A 19,595-nucleotide genomic window follows, 5' to 3' on the forward strand; every position below is an offset into this window, starting at 1 on the left:
ACATCTGCTGCACTGCAGCATTGTCCAACTTTGAACCATGAGCAGTCTGCTGAATGAGGGGAAAAAGGCTAAGTTAACATTGTTTTAGTTTTGAACTTTCAATAAGCTACAGTAAGATACGTATGGACTATACATATAGCAAGATATATGCAGACTTAACTGGAACATTAAGATAATCACAAGGGAAAGTAATAAGTCAGGTAGTTAAGTACACTACCATGCATACTCAGAATAGTCTGTTTGCTTCCTTGTGAGTCTTACTTTGGGAGCACAAGTATGGACATTTTCTTGGAACTATTATAAAATGAGCATAGCTCTATATGCATCAAGTACAAGAACTATAGCATAAGACATCTTTAACTTGTAACTCTCTAGGAAATTAGGTCCCTATGATTTTTAGATAGAGGTACACAACTGCCCTGTAAACCTTAATTACAGAAGTTGCATACCTTAAGATCTTAAGGAGTTAAACTTACTTTACTCTAATAAATCCTTTGGTATGCAAAATGTGTTGAAATTTGCCTTTGTTTTGCATATGGTACGTTGGTTTGGTTTAAAGAGGAAAAATGCACATCTATGCACCAGTGGAGAGTTGGTTGCATTAACTTATGTGAAAATGTGTAAATGAAAGCAGGGTCAGGAACAAGTTAGGTAGGGGTGCTTCATCCACTCTGCTCTCCTCCTCACCCAGCAGGTCTGTGCCAAGTGGTAGTTTAGACATCCATCAATATTAATACATTTTAATTACAGTCAATGAAAAAGACTAGTGACATAAAACAAGTTAAAGTTGATTTTATCAATGGACTTTTATTTTTAATAGAAAAAGACAAACATACAAGGCCTTGCTGAAAGTCTAGTTGCATATTAAAGTAAAAAAGCTATTTCTAAGTATTTTCCAGAAGTATTTCTGCCTCAGCAACCTACTACAGTGTCAGAACTATCACTTATTTAGTATGTAAGCCAGCTTGGGTTTTCTTATTTCTGTAACTTCATGAATATAGCACAAGAGTCACATTTCTAGTATATGGCATAAATAGTTTGATTTTCTTTGAAACCAAAGAAGTGGTCCTAGTTACTGAAACATCTCATTTGGGGAAATACAAGAATATTAGAGCATAGCTTAGATAATGCAACTTTCTCCCTTTGTACAACATGAAGTCTAAGCTTCTGTTCAGTGTGACTATTAAGGCCACAATCTCTCCCAACCGTATACAAGCAATTAACTTCAAATGTGCTACTCAAGTTTAAGCTGAAGCATCTGCCAAATGGATCTTCTGATAGTTATATTGAAAAGTGTTATTTATAGAAAGTGTTTGGTTTATGGGGCAGTGGGGTAGATGTAATTTAACATGTTATGCAGACTCCAAAGTGTACTTAAGTCATATGTGAACTACAGCTGCCTGATCTCAGGTTACTAGACATCCTGAGGTACAAAAAGCTTGAATACATCTCTTGTAATACTGTTCTAGGAGTACACTAGCCACAACTAGTCTTTTACTCACTCCTTTTAGTACCGCAGCTTTACATCAGGCACACACAAAGCTACATTTACTGAGTCTTTTAATATGCTAGACCCAAGAGAAGTTGAGAAAACCAACAAATTTCAACAAAACACTGACAGTGACAAGAAAAGATGAGAGGACAGTTGAAAAGAGTGAGGCAGCTGAGGCACTCTGGAGGAGAGCAAGGCCAGAACAGAACCTGTCCTGAGTTAGCCCCTGTTCTGAGCAGTTCAAGCGACGTCACAAGTCCGCAAACACTGCCATTACCAAATCCATGTGAACTGCAACTTGCAAGTTATTTTTCCATGCACAGTTAATGCAAAGCATGGAAGTCTGGTTATCTGGCTACGTCTCCCAGCTACAAAAGACAAACAGTTTTACCAAGACAGTTCAAAACCTGAATCGAGAAACACACAGTCAAGAAACACACAGATTGATACACATTCACCTATGGAATCCAAGGACCAAGTTGCATTTACTTGCACAGTAGGTTGGTTTCACCTGCACTGTAGGTTGGTTTAATGATATATTAAGCTCCCAGTTGTACATATCACGTCAGTAGTGTCCAACATATGGCCTGCAGGCAGAACCCACAGCATTTAAGGAATTCTGTCAGCCTCTGTTGTTAGCACAGTCTACAGAATTCAGGTTCTCATTTGAAACTGTTTTAGATCATCCCTGCCTATGGCAGGGGGGTTGAAACTAAATGATCTTTAAGGTCCCTTCCAACCCAAGCCATTGAATGATTCCATTCTGTGATTCTATTCTGTGATTCTAGATTTTGTGGGAACAGAGCTGCCATGTACAAAACAAACAGTACAGGGAGGATCACACCAACTGTTCTAAATGAAAGACAGGTGTTTCAAAATACTCCTCCTACATACAGCATTCCAGTCCTCTCTTCTCTTGCCTGCCTACTATCAGTAGGAAATTGGAGGGTGAGAGGAACGCTGCAGAACACCTTAAAGGAGCTGATCATTGGACATCAACTAAAAATGCGACTTATTCCACAGAATGTATTACAAGCTACCTAATACCTTACAGTAGGTCTTGCCCCTTTCTGGAAATTGAGTTTCTTACATTTTAGCTTAGTCTTTATATAATATTACATGATACCTAAGTACATAATGCTAACATCCAGAATGTACAGCAAGCTAGATGAACAGAAGAACTCAGCAGAAGTAGGGCACATGATACAGTATAGGATTAGATCAACAGAAATACCTTCATAAAAACAGTTTATCTGGAAAGCCAAAACATGTTGTTTATTTTTCCCTGTGACATTACCTCTCATGGAAATATAAAAAAAACAGTGAAATCAAGATCAAATGCAGGTAGTTTTGGCCATTTCATCCGCTTAATGGTCAAATCGGTAGGTTCAGAATATTAAGTGCAATGCATAGGCACACCATGTACTCCTGCTGAATATCCTTGCTACAAAACAGGTATCTGTAGGTAGAGCCCTCTTACTTACATTATACCATTAAATACGTAGTTCTTACAGTATTTACTCTTGGAAGTCCTTAGAACACTTGACGCTCATTTTACATAGTGGTGAAAAGTTTTCCAAATGCCAAATCTCATTCTCCTCTCCAGATTAAGTGTTACTGAGGGTACATATTAGAGTGGATTTAAATGAAGATCTCTCTAAAGTGTTATATTCTGCTTTTTATTTTATAACAGGTTTGAGGATTTGTAGTTTACAGCTGTGCTTTAGAATAAAGGTCAAATATGGTTAATTAGCTGCAACCTATTTTCCCACATTAGTACATGGCAGCTTCCTAAACCTAGCAATGTGGGGGTGGAAATTAAAAGCCAAAGAATTAGCCAACCAATTTGGAGGACTTCACAAGCACATCCATTAGCAAAGGTCTTTGATACCAACATGACTACAAGTTTCTCGTATTTAATAGTGATAGACCTGGTTCTGTGCCACAGTCAAGCTGCATCAAAAGCAGCTCTCTCCCTGTTACACTTTTGATTAACCTTTCAAAGCAACAACAGTAAGAGCATGTCTGTCTCACAGCTCACATAAATGGCTGGAAGCAAAAGCAGAAGCATGGTACAGCCTGTCTTTGGTCAGATAAGCATGTGCACAGTTTCTTAGAGCTGGAACATGCTAAGTGATCTAGCTTCTACTGAAATCATTTTGTAGCTTTTACTTTAAGAGGTAGAGTGCTTTGAAACAGGAATGCAGGTTAAGCCCTGAAGAAACTGTTGATAAAAGACGTATAACTGCTAGCTAAAGGTGAAGGCAGACCACTCAGTTACCTGGTAGCCCATTCAGATCTCCTTGAGGAAACTGTACTACAAGTATTTTCTAAGGCAGGTCTTAAAACCATACAACTCCTAACACAAGCTGATCAACTTCAATACAAGCAATTTTAGCATGCTGAAGGAACCTGCAACTCATTACAACTTTTGTCTTACCATACTGACATGTTGATATAGGCACAATAAAGTTTTAGTTCTAGCAAAACATGTCGACTAATAGAGGTAGCTTTAACTTGGAAAAAGTACCTTGGAAAGTCTGTATTTATCTATTTGTAAAACCATAGGTCAGAACAGAGGACAGTACAGAGTAATACATGGGCACAAGCCAAACATTAGATATATCCCAGCTATCTTAAAAAAAGCTAAGTTATTATTTACCATTTCAAGTGAGGAAATATTAAACAAATCTAGGCTGCAGTGTATGACAGTCCTTTCCCTACCTAAAAGTAACATGTGCTTTTCTCCTTTCTAAATACACAGTTAAAATAGTAAAAGTTTAAGTCTAGAATGAGGCTACTCTATCTTTGAGTAGTCTATGCCCAGAAGTTAAACAGAACAGGATTAAGTCAGAGCATGTCAAAGACTGGATGATCAACCTGATTGTTCTGTGGTTATTATTTATGGCTCCTTGGCAAGTCCAAGAGAAGACAGGGCAATCAGTTGATCAACCTGATGTTTAGAATCCAGACAGTCACTCACATTTTGATTCCCACTGGTATCTAATGGCAAGTCAGTAGTAGAGAATATAAAAATGCCACTACCCTGCATCACCTTGTTGTATATATTAAGCTGCTTAAAAACCATTTAGCAACATATTCCATCATATGCAATACTTCAAGGAAAACCTCAAAGCATTGTGTTATGAATTACAAGTTCAACTATTCTGTATTTCATATACTGTACCTGCAGCAGATGTTTGCAAGTAAGTGGAAGTTTTCATCTGTATCTCCACTTCATTAATGGAAAAGTAATAAACAATTTCAAACCAACACATTAATAAATAATCATTCCTAAACGTGTTAGATGAGCTGACAAAATTCAGAAGACAGCAACATCCGCATTCAGGAACTAAGTCAAAGGAAGAAATAAAACAATTTGCTTTGGACTCTACAATGGCATTATTGGGAGTGTGGATCTTGAAGCAGTTTAGCACTGTAAGAGGTGCCCTAAGACAGATTCCTCCCATTGAAAATGCACATGTAGATAAATGCCCTGGTCAAGACTGAGGAATTTCTTTCTGAAGAACCAGCATATTTTCCAGATGTTTGGAAGTCTCTGCTTTCTTCAGCTCGTGACAGTATTAATATTCATCCTGTGGTTCATCAGCGTCACTAGCCTCTGTTTCACTGCTCTCATAGAGATCTTGTTGGCTCGCTACTCTGTCCAATTCCAGAAAACTAGTAATGAGCTTGGCAACTGCTTCCACATCACTGTGGAAAGGAAGAAACAGTGTAAGAGTTAATGAAATTGTAGTGCTGATGAAACAAAAACAGGCACACTAATTCTTGAGAATCACTGGTTGAAGGACCAGTCAATATATGGCATAGAGCATGACTGACAGCATCCCACGTGTGAAGGCATGCAAAGCCAAGCAATTACTACTGCGTCAGAATACATCAATCCTTTTTCCACAGGCCCTGCTGCAAGATTCCTTGTGAGGTGCTGCTTTTATTATCAGTCCTTTGGCAACAGATGATTACACTGTTTTCAAAACAATCAAATTAATTAATCTGCCATTGCACAGCTGAGCTGTGAACCAGGCATGCAGTACTAAGGCATCTTAAATACCTAAATATGATCAGTCTCCTGATCAGGATGGTATTACAGATGTCTGCAACTCAGAGCATCAAGGGGTTTAAAGAAGTTGAACTGAACAACACAAGGTAACATCAGCATGCATAATAATGGAGCCAAGATGACTGTCTCAATAGTTGGCAGTTACTGGTCCATGTGATTGGTATTTCCTATCTTATACTTCCAAATTAAAAGAGTCCACACTTCACCTTCTACAGCCCAGCACAGCGCTCTGAGTCAGTGGGTGTGAAAATCCAGTGATAAACCGTAGCACAACCATGTAACCCTTTCCAAAATACCGCACAGTCTCTTCTTCCACATCCACATCTCTGATCTCATGCAGTAGAGCCACCACTGTAAACAGATGTGAAAAATAAAGTCTATTACTACCATTCCTGTAAACTCTCAGCACTGGTACTACTGACTTGTGGGACTGGAACTCAGTTCGTGAGCACTATTGCTCTGATCCCATACAACTAGCACTCTTACAATACCAAGCAATTGCTGAGCAACTCAGGCAAAACAAATGCGAACAGCAGACAGGAACTGCATGAAGTTCAAAGGGAAATGTGAATCTTGTACCTGGGCAAGAACAATCCCAAGCACCAGTACAAGCTGGAGGCCAACCAGCTGTAAAGCACCTCTGAAGGAAAGGCCCCAGGGTCCTGGTGGACAAGCTGAAGGAGACAGCAACATGGCCTTGCAGCAAAGCCACCCAGCAGTGCCCCAGGCTGCCTTTGCAAGAGCACTGCTAGCAGGTTAAGGGAGGTGATTATTCCCCTTTATTCAGGCCTGCTGAGACTATATCTTGAATGTGGTGCCCAGTTCCAGACTCCCCACTACAAGAAGGACAGGGACAGACGGGAATGAGTCCAGTTAAGGGCCACTAATACAAAGGGCTTGGAGCACCTGACATACAAGGACAGACCAAGAGCTGGGATTCTTCAGTTCTAGAAAATAGAGCCTGGGGAGGCAGAACGGGATCTTCATAAGGATCTGGTAGGAGTACATAGATGGAGCCACACTCTTGTTGTTGTTGCCAAATGACAAAGAAGCATTGGCACTGAAATACAGGAAATGCCACTTAAATATAAAAGATACTGTAAAAGTAGTCAGACGCTGGAACTCTGGACATTTCCATGTCCAGAGAAGGACTATGAAGCTGGTGAAGGGCCTGGAACACAAGTCTTACAAGGAGCAGCTGAGAGAAACAGGTTTGTTTAGTCTGGAGCAGAGAAGGCTCAGGGGAGACCTTATTGCTCTCTACAACTACCTGAAAGGAAGGTGTGGGGAGCTGGGGGTCAGCGTCTTCTCACAGGTAACTGGTGATAGAACTATAGGGAACAGCCTCAAGTTGTGCCAGGGGAAGTTCAGGTTGGAAATGAGGAGACATTTCTTCTCAGAAAGAGCAGTCAGGCGTTGGGACGGGTTGCCCAGGGAGGTGGTGGAAGCACTGTCCCTGGGGGTGTTCAAGGAAAGGTTGGACGTGGTGCCTGGGGATGTGGTTTAGTGGGTGATGGTGGTAGAGAGGTGGTTGGACCAGATGATCCTGGAGGTCTTTTCCAGCCTTAATGATTCTATATTCCCCAGAGAGGTGGAATCTCCATTCTCAGACACATTCAAACCCCAGCTGGATACAGTCCTGAGCAACCTGTTCCTGTTGGCCTTGCTTTGAGAAATTGCGTGCTCTGGATTTGGCTGCTTACCCCTTTGAAATGGGTTGCATACCATAGGTTAGAAACCCAAGTGTACTTGCTGTATCAACCCATAGATGTATGAACAAAATATATACAGAAGCATAAGATGGACTGGCCACTAGATTCTTTTCTTTTTTTAGTGTGCCTTCACACTTTCCCTAGATGTCTAATTGCTCACCCATCCTCAGTTGTCCATTCTGCAAGATGCAGCATGCCTTCTTGCACGTATCTAAAGATTTGCCTGCTACTAAACCCAAATTAGAACAGAAATCTCAATCCTGGGATCTAAAATTTCTGCTTTTCCACCAGTCCCCATTAGCAAAGCAGGATAGGAAAATATGAACATGCATATGAGCATCCCAAAGGAATGGCTCAGACTATTACAGCAAGCCACATGTAAGCTTAGTTATCCTGAATTAAAATGACTAACATGATGTTTTCCAGTACCCCAACCTGAAAAATACTTGGATCCTGAGAGGCAGTTTATGACTTCTGCTGCTTGGAAACAAACAGATGTGGAAACAAGCGTGGCTAGCTGGAGTACAAAACTGCAGAGAATGTTATCAAATGGGTAGGCCTGCATTTCTTGTCAGTCAATCACAGTTGCTACCACAGATATCGCTTTCTCACCTTGTTCGTTGCCTCCTTTTGATAAAGTCAGTATTTTTCTGTAGAGGTTGAATGTTTTTAGGCAGACGGTTCCCTTGTTCTTATCAAATATAGCTTCCTGTAAAATTGAAAAATAAAAAACAGTATTAAGAATACCATCAATAGCTAGGCTTCAAAGTACAATACAAATAGCAGTTACATGTGAAAATAATCAGAAGAGTATATAGCTATTTTTAATAGAGACAGTCTTCTACTATTGGGCCATGAAAACCAAAATCTTGCTCTTGGCTTTAACAGGCTTCACCGTATCTCCTACACAACTTCTAGAACCAAGTTAGAGCTGGTTTAACTGCCCCTCCTGCCACATTCTTCATGGAATAAAAACTATGCCTGGAATCAAATCTGAACACTTGGTGCTCCTGTAACTCTCACTTTTCACATATGCATTTGGCTTATTTTGCTCATTTACATGGAGAAAGCCACAAAGCACCTTAGGGCAGGTCTCCCCTTTAAAAAACACTTATGTTTAGCATCATTGTCATGCTTATGTAGTTCAACAATTAAGTGCCCTAATTAATTCTAGTCCTAGTATGGCAATTTCAAAGTGCTTCCTCCAAACTAAAAGCATAAATTGTTTTAACTTCATGATACTAAAGTGCATCAGGCTACCAAAGTCAACACCTGACTGTTTCTGAACCAGCCCAACAGCCTCATTTCCTCAATTTAGCATCTTACCTCCCACTGCTCCAGATTCTGTGCTGCCACAAAGAAACACCCAGCCATGTAGAAGAGCTTCCATGCCAAGCTGTCTGAACAACACAGAAAATGTACAAGTTCAGGATTTTTCTTCCTTTGGTATGCAACGTTTTAAGATCTACATGCTCCTTTTAAAGGCAACAAGGAAAAAAGTGGTTTCTCTGATGCAACATTTTTGCCTTTAAGTGTAATGTAAGCTATTTTACAGTGCTTTTCCAAAATAATAAAAGTGGAATTAACTTTTTCCAAAGACTCCATCTACACTGGGCTCCAAACCATGCAGAATTTTAAGTATATGTATTATTGCCAAGGCTGTGGCATCATTACACATCTTTTTTCCCTAAAAGCAAAGGCATCTTAAAAGGCCTCCACAAAACTCTCTCGACTTGCCATCGACTCCCAAACATTAGTGCTGCAGAGGACAAGGGTGAGGGACAACGGAAAGCAATTCACTGAAGCAAACATGTTTCTTCATAAAAGGAAAGTCAGCCCTCTTGACAAACATTTATTTTATGTTATTAAATGTTTACATATAAACAACATGCTTATTCAGACTTTTACTGGCAGGAGAGCAGAACCATGCTCAGAATTGTTTCAGAAAACTTTGTAGCAGTGTCTAAAATGTCTGATATACTTGGTGTCTTAAGCAGCTTTCACTGGACTTAAGCTCTTCCAATAAAAAACATGGACTATATCAGTAGAATATTGCTATATGCTACTAAGCTTTAAAATTTGAGATTCAACAGGATGCAGCAAGAGAATCACAGGACAGCCTACAAAGTAAGTTTCACATATAGAAGAATTTGTCATTTGATGTATTCTCTATTGGCAGTGGGGGAAGCAGCAGTCGCTCTCTGTCCTTTAAAAGTGTTTTCTTTAAAGTTTTGTTTGTTTGTTTGTTTTAAATAATCTGTGCTACTGATGACCTAACAGTTTCCAGAGAAACAGAGCACTTCCAAAGGCAACACAATCATTTCATTATGGTGGCAAACCATCATGATGTGACTTCCAGGAGAGCTGTGAGGACCAGCTAATCACATTTTTAAAACACACTGAAAGCAAACATGCCGGAGTACTAAACATCAGACACAGGCAACAATTATTATTGGATTCTAATATTCACACCACAAAGCATGACAGGTACCTATACTGCCTTTATGAGGCCAGACAGAGCCGCACGGAGGAGTCAAAGACAGATCAACAGGAAAAACAGTTCTTAAAAAATGACAGGCCATTACCTGCACTGTAATAAGCAGCAGCCAAGCCTATGGAGGCTATTCCTAAAATAAGAGGAGAGAATTAGAACAAGCAGCTCATAGCACCGAAGATCCCCTGAAAACATATGAATATTCAAATTAAAGCAATTACTTTTCAGAATACTTTTCAAAAAACGGACTTGCAATTGCAACTCTGATTACTATACAAGAGTCAGTTATTTGTCTCTGAACTCAATATAAAAATCCCCCATTCTCTATATAAAGAAATTAAGAAGCATAGGCAACTGAGATCAGAAATAAAAGGTAGTAACAGAATCGAAAACAGGATTTCAGAGGGACTCTCAGTCTAATCATTGCACCATACTTCCTCTCGAGCACAGTACAGCTTTGAGTATGCTAGCATTTACGTTCATCATGTTTACACTACAAAGGTTATTCTTCCCCTCTTAAGTGCTGTGGAGCCAAAAGAAGAGTTGTGCAATAAAGTTGTGTCAGAGGCTACTAACTGCTTTCTTCCATTCAGGAGGAAGCTGTGGCAGAGTGACTCCGCAACTGCAGAGATCTTGTCTCAATGCAGCTTTGACAAACTAGATCACTGAAAACAGCGACAATGTTGTAGTGTTAATGCAGTGGGATCTACCCAAGCGGAAAGTAGGATATGCCACATTTCCCCCACAAGCTCTCAGGGTGGTCCTAATAGATACCACCCCTATTTTTTTCTGCATATGCAATACTGTTTAAAAACAGATGGCTTTCAGAACACCATGCACAGCTTCCTATTTCACGTACACAGTGCCATCAAGAGTTCACTGTTAGCCACATACAAGATCTATCTCTAGCATTGCTCCAGTGCATCCACTGCAGATTCTTCCATTTCTGAGAATCTCAAGTCTTCAATGCAAGTATGGATTCTCTTCAAAAGTTCCAAACATTTATATTGTTCTATGACACAACTTTCTTTTCCTGACCTTTCAAGACTCCCTTAGAATTCAGTCCATGAGCCTCTGAGGTTCTGCAGGTGACAGACTGAAAAATAATCGGTCACAGAGTAAACTACCACACTGAGGAAGAGATTTCAGACTCACTAAGAGACTGCACTAAAGGAAAAGTTCAAGTAAAAATTCTTGTTCCACAAAGACGACACCTGAAACATATACATCTCTCGCTACAGGCTCTTCCAGGAGTTTATTACTTGACCCCTTCCCTTAAAGCAAGCTCTGAAATAAACTGAGGAACACTGCAGTCTTACCAACAAAGACAGACCAAGATCTGATGCCAGGTGACCTCTTCAGATGAAGAAAGGAACTTGTGCGGTTTTCAACCAGCATGTACATCTTCAGAAGAAACTCCAAACAGCCCAGTCTGACTCATGAAACCTTGCTGGACAAAACAGAGAAATAAAAAGTAAAGTTGTTGCTGACTCCAACACTCTCCCGTCTTAGCATTTGTCAGGACTTCTTATCATGTCTTAACCTAGACTAAGAAAGTGTCCCAGTTTGGGACAGGGCCTTTTTCTCACAGAAATAACAATATGCATGCTTTAAAAAAAGTGCAAACACTCAGGTGGAAGAGACTTGTGTAACAGAAAACTGAACTACTCTCGAAGAAACTTCTTATTTCAGGGATAGAGTTTCTACTCCTTTCTACCACAACCCACTTGCAGAAGGCAATGTGGAAAAACAAGAACTTGAAATGATGTTAGTACTTCACGAATTAACAATTCCTCAAACTAATAAATCAGTGTGTTCTCTGACAGCAAAGTTCTTTGACAGCATCTGTACTAACTGCAAAGGCAGCCACAATGGACTAGGCTAGCAGCTGAAGCAGAACAACACAGCCTTCTGCACTGCACATGCTAGGTCTCATTCCAAATGACAGAACAGCAGGGGTTACAGCCTCAGCCTAACGAAGTGCCAGTGTCATATAATGCCATATATGGCCCTCCACCCTTCAAGCCAAATCCAGAATAGAAACAAATTTCCAGCAATGCTCGACTCTCCAAGCAACATCATGTCTTCAGCCTAAACAGAAAGTAACAGCAGAGATTAAGACAACAGGTACTAATCAAAACCAGTAAGAACTGGACAACCCCACGCAGCACTTTCAGCATCTATTTACTATCTACAGTATAGAGAATTTGACTTCTGACATGACTGTGAGCTCCAGGGCAAAACCCAACCCTACCTTAATACTATCAGCACAGGCGTAGGAACAAATTTGTACCAGATGCAAGGGGCATAAGGACTCACCTGATCTGATCAGAATTGTTGACAGAGAAAGGACAGGCTGCTTACTGCTTCTCTTGCAGTAAGCAAGTAGACACACTCGGCATTACAAAGACCACAATCCAGTAAAAGCGAAACAGAAACGTGATAAGCATTGCATCATAACATTATCAGGGTGTATGTTGGCTTTAATCAAGAATTTATTCTATTCTTTTCTCTTTGTTACAACCTTAATACTAATTAAGGTAGAGGGTTTTAAGCATTTCCCCCAAAAGGGATTTCTAGAAAGAATATCAACTTCTCTGACTGGTGTGTGATGAACCTTAATACTTGTGAAGCATTCTGGGGCTGTAAGACCATTAAACAGCTCATTAATTACTGAGGACAATAAGCACCAATTCCTTCTATTGACTTGGTATTTTCATCATTAAACAGCCAACTCAAATCATTTTGCAGGAGCTTGGCATTAAGAAGGTATTAACTGCATACATATGATATGGCTTTCCTGAAGAATGCCAATATTCAACAGGTCTTTGAATAACCATAAGAAACAGAGCAGGCCCAAGCACATCCAGGCTGACAGAAAAAAAAGTATGACAGGAAAAAAAGTATGCAATTTTTAGTCCTTTAGTTGTCTTGCCATTCTTAAATGCTACATGACACTCCCACAATTCTGCGCAGACTAGCTAGTGTTGATACAAAGCTGCAAGGGATTTGGTTTTCTGTTTAATAAAACTGACTTAGCCAAGTCTTTTCATTTAAATAAAAAGCATATATGACTGATTTCAATCTCTTAGCAGCACATCTGAGAGAATCTGAAACTGAAAGAGAGAAAACTACTTATGTACAAGGCATGCTCCCTCTCCTCCGGATGTTAAGCATGAAATTTTGATTTTCAAATGGCTCCTGTGGGGTGCCCTCTATGTATCTGAATATACTTCTGCATGTACAAAGCAGTTTCCTGCCTACAACCCAAAAAATATCCAATAAGGTATCAAATACACAGAGATACCTGCCAAAAAAAACTGGCTATATTTAACAAAACACACAGGTGAAAACATGACTTATTTACATAGACGTTTAATCCATAAATGCAAGCTTCTATTATGCCTTTCTTCCCCTCCCATATTCATTCGGGGAAGTCTAATCATGCAAATGCCAGTGTCAGCTTAATGATGACATTCAAACCAGGGGCATAATCTCACAGACACAGGTGCGTTCAAAGACAGGTGCCTCAGGGAATACAAAGCACAAAAGCACTTTCTAGAAGCCATGCGTAATGAACTAAGTCATGGGCATGCCTTTAAGAACCACGGCAAGTTCGCCACAACAATTTTAAGACCGCAACAGGACACAAGCAGCTCTAAAACTATTTATTGGGTTTGACATTAAACTGATCTCCAGCACCATACAAAACACAGACACATTTCCTCCACGCTCTAGAACGAGGGTGGGCTTACAAAACCTCCCCACAGCAGCACCTTAAAAGCTTCGCAGCAAACGGGTATCGTGCCAGGACCACGCACTGGGCTGTTTTCCTCCCCTCCCTCACCATCCTCGCCGAGGCCGCTGCCAGGGAAGGGGCCGCAAGGTGCCACTAACACCGACGGAGCCTTCTCTTCCCCTCGGGCTCCCACCTGCCGGCCGCGGCCAACCCGAGCCCTGCGGCCGGGACTCACCCTCGGGCCCAGCCGGCGGGGAGCGGCCCGTGAGGGACGCGCCCGAGGGGGGCATCCCAGGCACCCCCGCCCCACACCGGGCGACGGCACCCCCGCCCCAAAAGCCGCTGCAAGACCCGGGACACACGACACACTTAAAAAAAAAAATAAATAAAGGACTGATGAGCTCCATCACGAAGCCAGAGCGACTCCTCAGCATCCCGCCCCACCCCACAGATATGCCTCGCCGTGCCACCCTCCGCCTGACGGGGGCTGCTTCTCAGCCCGCCCCGGACCGGGCCAGCGCCCCTTGAGCCCGTACCAGACCATACCCGCGCCTCTCCAGCCCGTACCGGACCGTCCCAGTGCCCCTTCAGCCCGGTTGCCCCACGAGAGGCGCCGCTCCCCACCGCCGTACCTGCCCCCGGCGCACCGCAGCACAGCCGCGCCTCGGGGAGGATGCCCGGCGCCTTCGCTTCCTGCAGCCCCCGACCACAAAGGGCCGCCACCGGGACACGGCGGCGTCTCGTCAGCCCTATGAAGGGTCGGATATGCCGGCGGCCATTTTTAGTGAGGGCAAAGCGGTAGCTAAAGCAACCCGCCCGCCCCGCTCAGAGTGGCTTGGTTTTTGCTAGAGGAGGAAGGGCATCGCCCAAGATGGCGGTGCGTGCCCGTCCTCAAGATGGCTGGCAAGAGGAGGCGTTGCGTTGCTGAAGAGCTGGCGTTATTTGCATTTTATGGCTTAACCCGTGTAAAAAAGAGCAGGAAAGCTTGAGTGTTGGTAGAGGAGGGGCTCTACATGCTATAGTGCGAGGTAAAGTGTGTGGAAAGGCTTTAATAGATACATTTTATGACAGCTTGCTAGGCCTGTGCTGGGTGAGGTGGGCATGGCCTCTTGTGCGTAGCCTGACAGGGCTACCTGCTGCTGTGAGGTTGGGTCAAGGTGCTGTGGCTAGGAGGGAACAGGGGTGACAATGAGGGGCATATTGCATTAAGGGAGCCCCATCAGAGCGCCCTTGGGCTTGGCAGCACCAGTGCATACAACCTCCTTTAGGCTGATGTCAGGGCTCTCAATGGCAGCCACATGTACTTGCGTCATGGGCTGTCACAGAGCGCTTGCACTGGGTAGTAGCTGCTACTTGCACTTCATGTGTGTTGTACAGACAGGAGGCTGCTGCACGGTGAGGTTAGTAAGGGATTACTCGGTATCACAAAGTTGTCTCAAGACAGCTGCCTGTAGAAGACCCAGTTGCTGGGGCTTGAAATGTCCAGTGAAGCAAGAATTGCAAAGCAAAAATAAATGATATGCTTACAGGTTTAACATTAATGTCATGACTTTTCATTAATTATATGTCACTTGTAGGCTTGGGTTTGGAAAATCTATTGCTTGGGGAGAAGAGTTTCCAATTCAGTTGAAATCCTGAGTGACTTTCCTGTTGTGGACTGTAAGTTATATTTGAAAATTCCTTTGTGTTTCAAGTTTAGTTAAACATCATTCAGGTATGAAAGTTGTTCATGTTTAATCCATTAGAGCATCAGCTCATGTCAGCTTTGGGATAAAATGGGTAAAATGTAGACAGCTGTAGCTTAGTACAACTGCTTAAATTTCCTTTATGTAAATCAATGTATCATTTCATCTACTGAAGATACTTGGTCCTCTCCCAGTTGCACAGGAATGTGATCCTTCCTTAATGACACTTAGTTTTTGACCTTTTCCTAATACAAATCCAGATACTCCAGCGGGGTTGCTTAAGGCCATATGCTTGAAGTTTGTTCAGCTGTTCCAGAACATCGTTGCTGGTGAACAGTAACTGAGTTTTTGGTTGCACAGCGATTAGTTTTAGATTTATGTTAGAAAGTCCGAAGTCCATTAGTTTTAGATTAGACAGTCCAGAGTTAACTGTTTGAAGATTGGGGGGAGGGAGGACTCAGACTCCATGCTATGGAGTTAACTTATTGCAAGTAGTAGAAAATACAAACTGATTTGCAATTTCCGTGTTGTGTAACAGAACAACTATGTGAATGGGGAAGGGCTACAAGGAACTGAAAGCTTGAATTGGTATGCTTGGGAGTCATGAGGTACCAGCTGCTGGCTTTGGATGAATAATACAAAGTAATAAGTATCTTGTGTTTTCAACCCAAACAAGCAGCTGAGTTTCTGTGGCTTATGATAAAAATAATCTATAAGCAGTGGTCAGCTCTTAAATGCAGCTAGTTTCTCTGGAAACCAAATATTAAGCCGCTTCATGTGATAAAATACAAAGACTTCTTGTCTCTAGAGTAGAGTGAAGTAAGAAATTCATTTGTCCCCTCCAGTCAATATACATCACACAGCATACCAATAAGGATCTGTTTTATTCTTCTATTGCTATCTGCTAAAATATTAGCAATTGTATACTTCTCCAGTTCGGCTAAAGCCACAATAGGATAACCTGGTAAGACTTAATTATGAAGTTAGAGGAAGTTAGAGGGAAATTGTTTAAAATACGGGATATACCCCACATATGATCGAGCATATGTCCAAATTGCAATAGGGCAAGGATCTGGTATTGATTAATAATTCTTACGACATTTCTTGTGCAATAATCTGGGGATTTTATTACAGTACTTTGAAGTAGGTAAGTGGCGATATGCCTACTGATTTAAAAAAATAAAACGAGGAAGAAACACATTGTAAAAGCCTAATCTTGGACCTAAAACATCATGAATTGAAAAACATGTTGCTGCAGAAACAAAAAGTATTTGCCAGAAGAAAAATTCAGAGATATATAATTGACTACTTGTAGAGATCTTGCTCAATCAAAACATTTTTAAGCCACTATACAATAAATAGACATGTAACTTCTAAGTCATTGATCTAATCACAAGAACATGCAGATATAACAGAACTGACCTTTATTTTGCATTAGTTTGACTCTTGTGCCTCTGCTCCTTTTTCCTAATTCCAGACCATTTTCCTAAATATTCTCTTTTAGTTCCTTGTACTTTTTTTTCCCTCCGAAGTCTTCTCTTAAACTTAGAAATTCAGCAGTGCAGTACGTGTGTGATTTTATTAACATGCCAGGATAAAATTCCTAGTGTCTTTTGATTTTAAATGGTTGGAAACAGTCACTAATCCAGTGTTGTGTTTTGCAGCTGGACTGAATTGACTGTCAGTCCCAGATAGAAATGATATCATCCCATTGCCCCACTGAACTCTATGGGAACATTGTGTGTAAAGCCTGGAAATTGCTCGTTTCATGGAATACATGTTTACCAGCTGTAACTAAGATTTATTGCCTAATCTGACAGCTGTTGAGTGGCATACGCTGTCACTAACTTGAGGAGGCATTTGCAGCTTACAATGGCTCGCAGCACTGATGCGTAGCCTTTAAAGCTTTCTGAAAAGGGTTGCAATGTACTGTTTTCATAGAGAAATACTTAGTTTTCTATTTCATTCTTGGTATAAATGCTTTAGGTGCAGGTATAAATGTTAAATGTAGCAACAGAGGCCAAATACCGCAGGAGAGGACGCTTTTAAGTGTCCTTTTTTAATACTTTTAAGTGCTACCTACTGTTGACATAGAAAAGCTTTTACATTGAGTTTCTTTAGTAGCCTTGCAGCCTAGCAAGGGTGCTAACTGCTACCGCCCCAGGGGCAGGTGAAAATGGGTTGTCAGGCACAGTGCTGATGGTAACTGATATGATGTTCTATGGGAAAATGGTATAAATAGCTAATGGAAAGCAGAAGTTGCCCTTGGCAGAAATATAAATGGGACAGCTAATTATCTAATAACTACACAAGTATAATCTTATACTGTGCATTGAAACATGGATTCCTTGCATGCTCCCCAGTTTTGTACAAGTTTTTGCTCTTTTTTATTGATTGAATTCTTAAATTGAAATTAATTCAGTCCAGGTATTCCCAAGCTAGAGGTACACTTGAGATGTTTTCAGATGTTTCAGTATTTCTGCATATGTTTCAATGTTGATTTGCATTATGAATGTAAAGAAATATGAGGGAAAACTAAAAATACATCTATTTTAAATATGATCTGTGCAGAATTATCAAAATATCCAAAGCTATCATGTCTTTTGAAGAGTTGCTGTATTAAGTTTGGATAACAAAAATAAGCATAATCATAAGTGTGAAACAGAAGGATTTTAACTATGACTTTAAGTGCAAATCTATGAATCTATGCCTACTGTATCCTTGTGGAATAAGGATAAGATTGGCACGGTTTTTTAGTAAGAAGATACTCATCCAGAGGGACAGAAAAGATTTTAACAAGATGTTCCCTAAATTCTGCATTCTAGTAACTTTGTAGGAAACCCAAAGTCTTAAGTTGTATTGGGATTGCTCTAGAATGATTGCAGTGCTTTAAAAAATCTTGTATTAATATGCTAATACAAAACATGAAAGCATATTGAATGAACATAGCAGAAGCACAGGGAACTGTCATTATCTTAGCTATTATAATTTTTACCTCAAGCTAGGATTAGTGATAGTTTTTCCAGGGTGTATATATAAAGCAATATCAGTGCATTTTTCTTTAAATAGGCAATAAGAAATGGTGCTTCCATTTGCTTTCATTATTAGTAATAATAAGGAATTCCTGATTCCTCAACCTCAGTGATATGTCACCTACAGACTCTAAATTAAAAAAAAAAAAAAAAAAGAGCATATTTTTACATTCTACTCTAGGGTTATCTTTAAGAACACTAATTAGACTGGGGATTTGACTGTAAAAGATTTTAAAACATTCACTTCTCTGGATTGTGATGTCTTTTATAGGCAGTTGCAGTAAAAAAAAAAAAAAAAAGGAAGTTACATCGTGGGGTTACAAACTTAAGCAGTGATGACTGTCTCTAGTTCTTGTACAACATTGCCATTTGTGCTTAACAGTAAATAAATAAGTAAAAACATGTGGTTTAAAGCTGTAGACCTTACCTGTACCAGGAAGAAACGTACGCAGCGCACTGCAAAGGAAAGTTGCAGTTCAGGGAGGAAGTTAACATGCTTGGTGGAAGTTCCGTGGTTTGATTTCTGAAAGGTCATTTTTTATACTTGAAAAAATTCTCTGCTCAGCCATAGGCATATGCTTGTATGGCTGCTTAAGTGGAGGGAGTGTGTAAAAAGCAGAGTGAGCAAGATACGGGTTGAATCTTCATGCTTAAATGGTACAACGTGAGATTTAGGAAGACAACCACTGACATGAATGTGAAGTGCCTTAACCGGTGCTGTCAGGGCGGCGAGGTGTGGGAGGCAGGGCTGTGCGCTCAGTAACGTTACGCTGAGGGTTTCATGATGCGTGTATGTGAACAGGGCACTGATACGTGTATTTTGTTCGAGAAATAGGAGATTAAGCCCTGTTGGCTTAACGTGCTTAATCTTGTTGTGTTTAGTAACTTCGAAGCAACCCCAGGAGCAGCTGAGGGAACTGGGGTTGTTTGATCTGGAGCAGAGGAGGCTCAGGGGAGACCTCATTGCTCTCTACAACTGCCTGAAAGGAAGCTGTGGGGAGCTGGGGGTCAGGTTCCTCTCACAGATAACTAGTGATAGGACTAGAGGGAATGGCCTCAAGCTGCACCGGGGAAGGTTTAGGTTGGAAATGAGGAGCCATTTCTCCTCAGAAAGAGCAGTCAGGCGTTGGGACGGGTTGCCCAGGGAGGTGGTGGAGTCACACAGTCCCTGCGGGTGTTCAAGGAAAGGCTGGACGTGGTGCTTGGGGACGTGGTTTGGTGGGTGACATTGGTGGTAGGGGATGGTTGGACCAGATGATCTTGGAGGTCTGTTCCAATCTTAATGATTCTAGGATCCTATGAACTCTTATTTTAAAAGACCTGAGGGGGGGGGGGGGGGGAGCAATGGTAGGGAGAAAAA

General features: G+C 41.2%; 1 protein-coding gene across 1 annotated transcript; it reads right to left on the reverse strand.

Annotated features, from left to right (window-relative positions):
- Window positions 1-787: 787 nt before the first annotated feature.
- CYBC1 (cytochrome b-245 chaperone 1) lies at window positions 788-19,448 on the reverse strand. Its single transcript, XM_080560727.1, has 7 exons — window positions 14,151-19,448; window positions 11,099-11,229; window positions 9,871-9,912; window positions 8,612-8,685; window positions 7,898-7,994; window positions 5,780-5,924; window positions 788-5,206 (listed from the first exon to the last, which is right to left on the reverse strand). Exons 2-7 carry the CDS (start codon window positions 11,181-11,183, stop codon window positions 5,077-5,079), a joined length of 573 nt encoding a protein of 190 aa, XP_080416853.1. The 5' UTR covers window positions 11,184-11,229; window positions 14,151-19,448; the 3' UTR covers window positions 788-5,076.
- Between the last annotated feature and the right edge of the window lie 147 nt (window positions 19,449-19,595).

Source organism: Anser brachyrhynchus (assembly GCF_964034855.1).
Source record: "Anser brachyrhynchus genome assembly, chromosome: 18".
NCBI lineage: Eukaryota > Metazoa > Chordata > Aves > Anseriformes > Anatidae > Anser > Anser brachyrhynchus.

What these genes read in the sequence shown, in the direction of transcription:
- CYBC1 (XM_080560727.1), bottom strand. Translation starts at nt 11,183, where the DNA reads ATGTACATGCTGGTTGAAAACCGCACAAGTTCCTTTCTTCATCTGAAG. An exon ending in TGCTGCTTATTACAGTGCAG is followed by an intron (nt 8,686 to 9,870) that starts GTAATGGCCTGT and finishes TGTGTTGTTCAG; the next exon opens with ACAGCTTGGCATGGAAGCTC. An exon ending in AGAATCTGGAGCAGTGGGAG is followed by an intron (nt 7,995 to 8,611) that starts GTAAGATGCTAA and finishes TCAATTTTACAG; the next exon opens with GAAGCTATATTTGATAAGAA.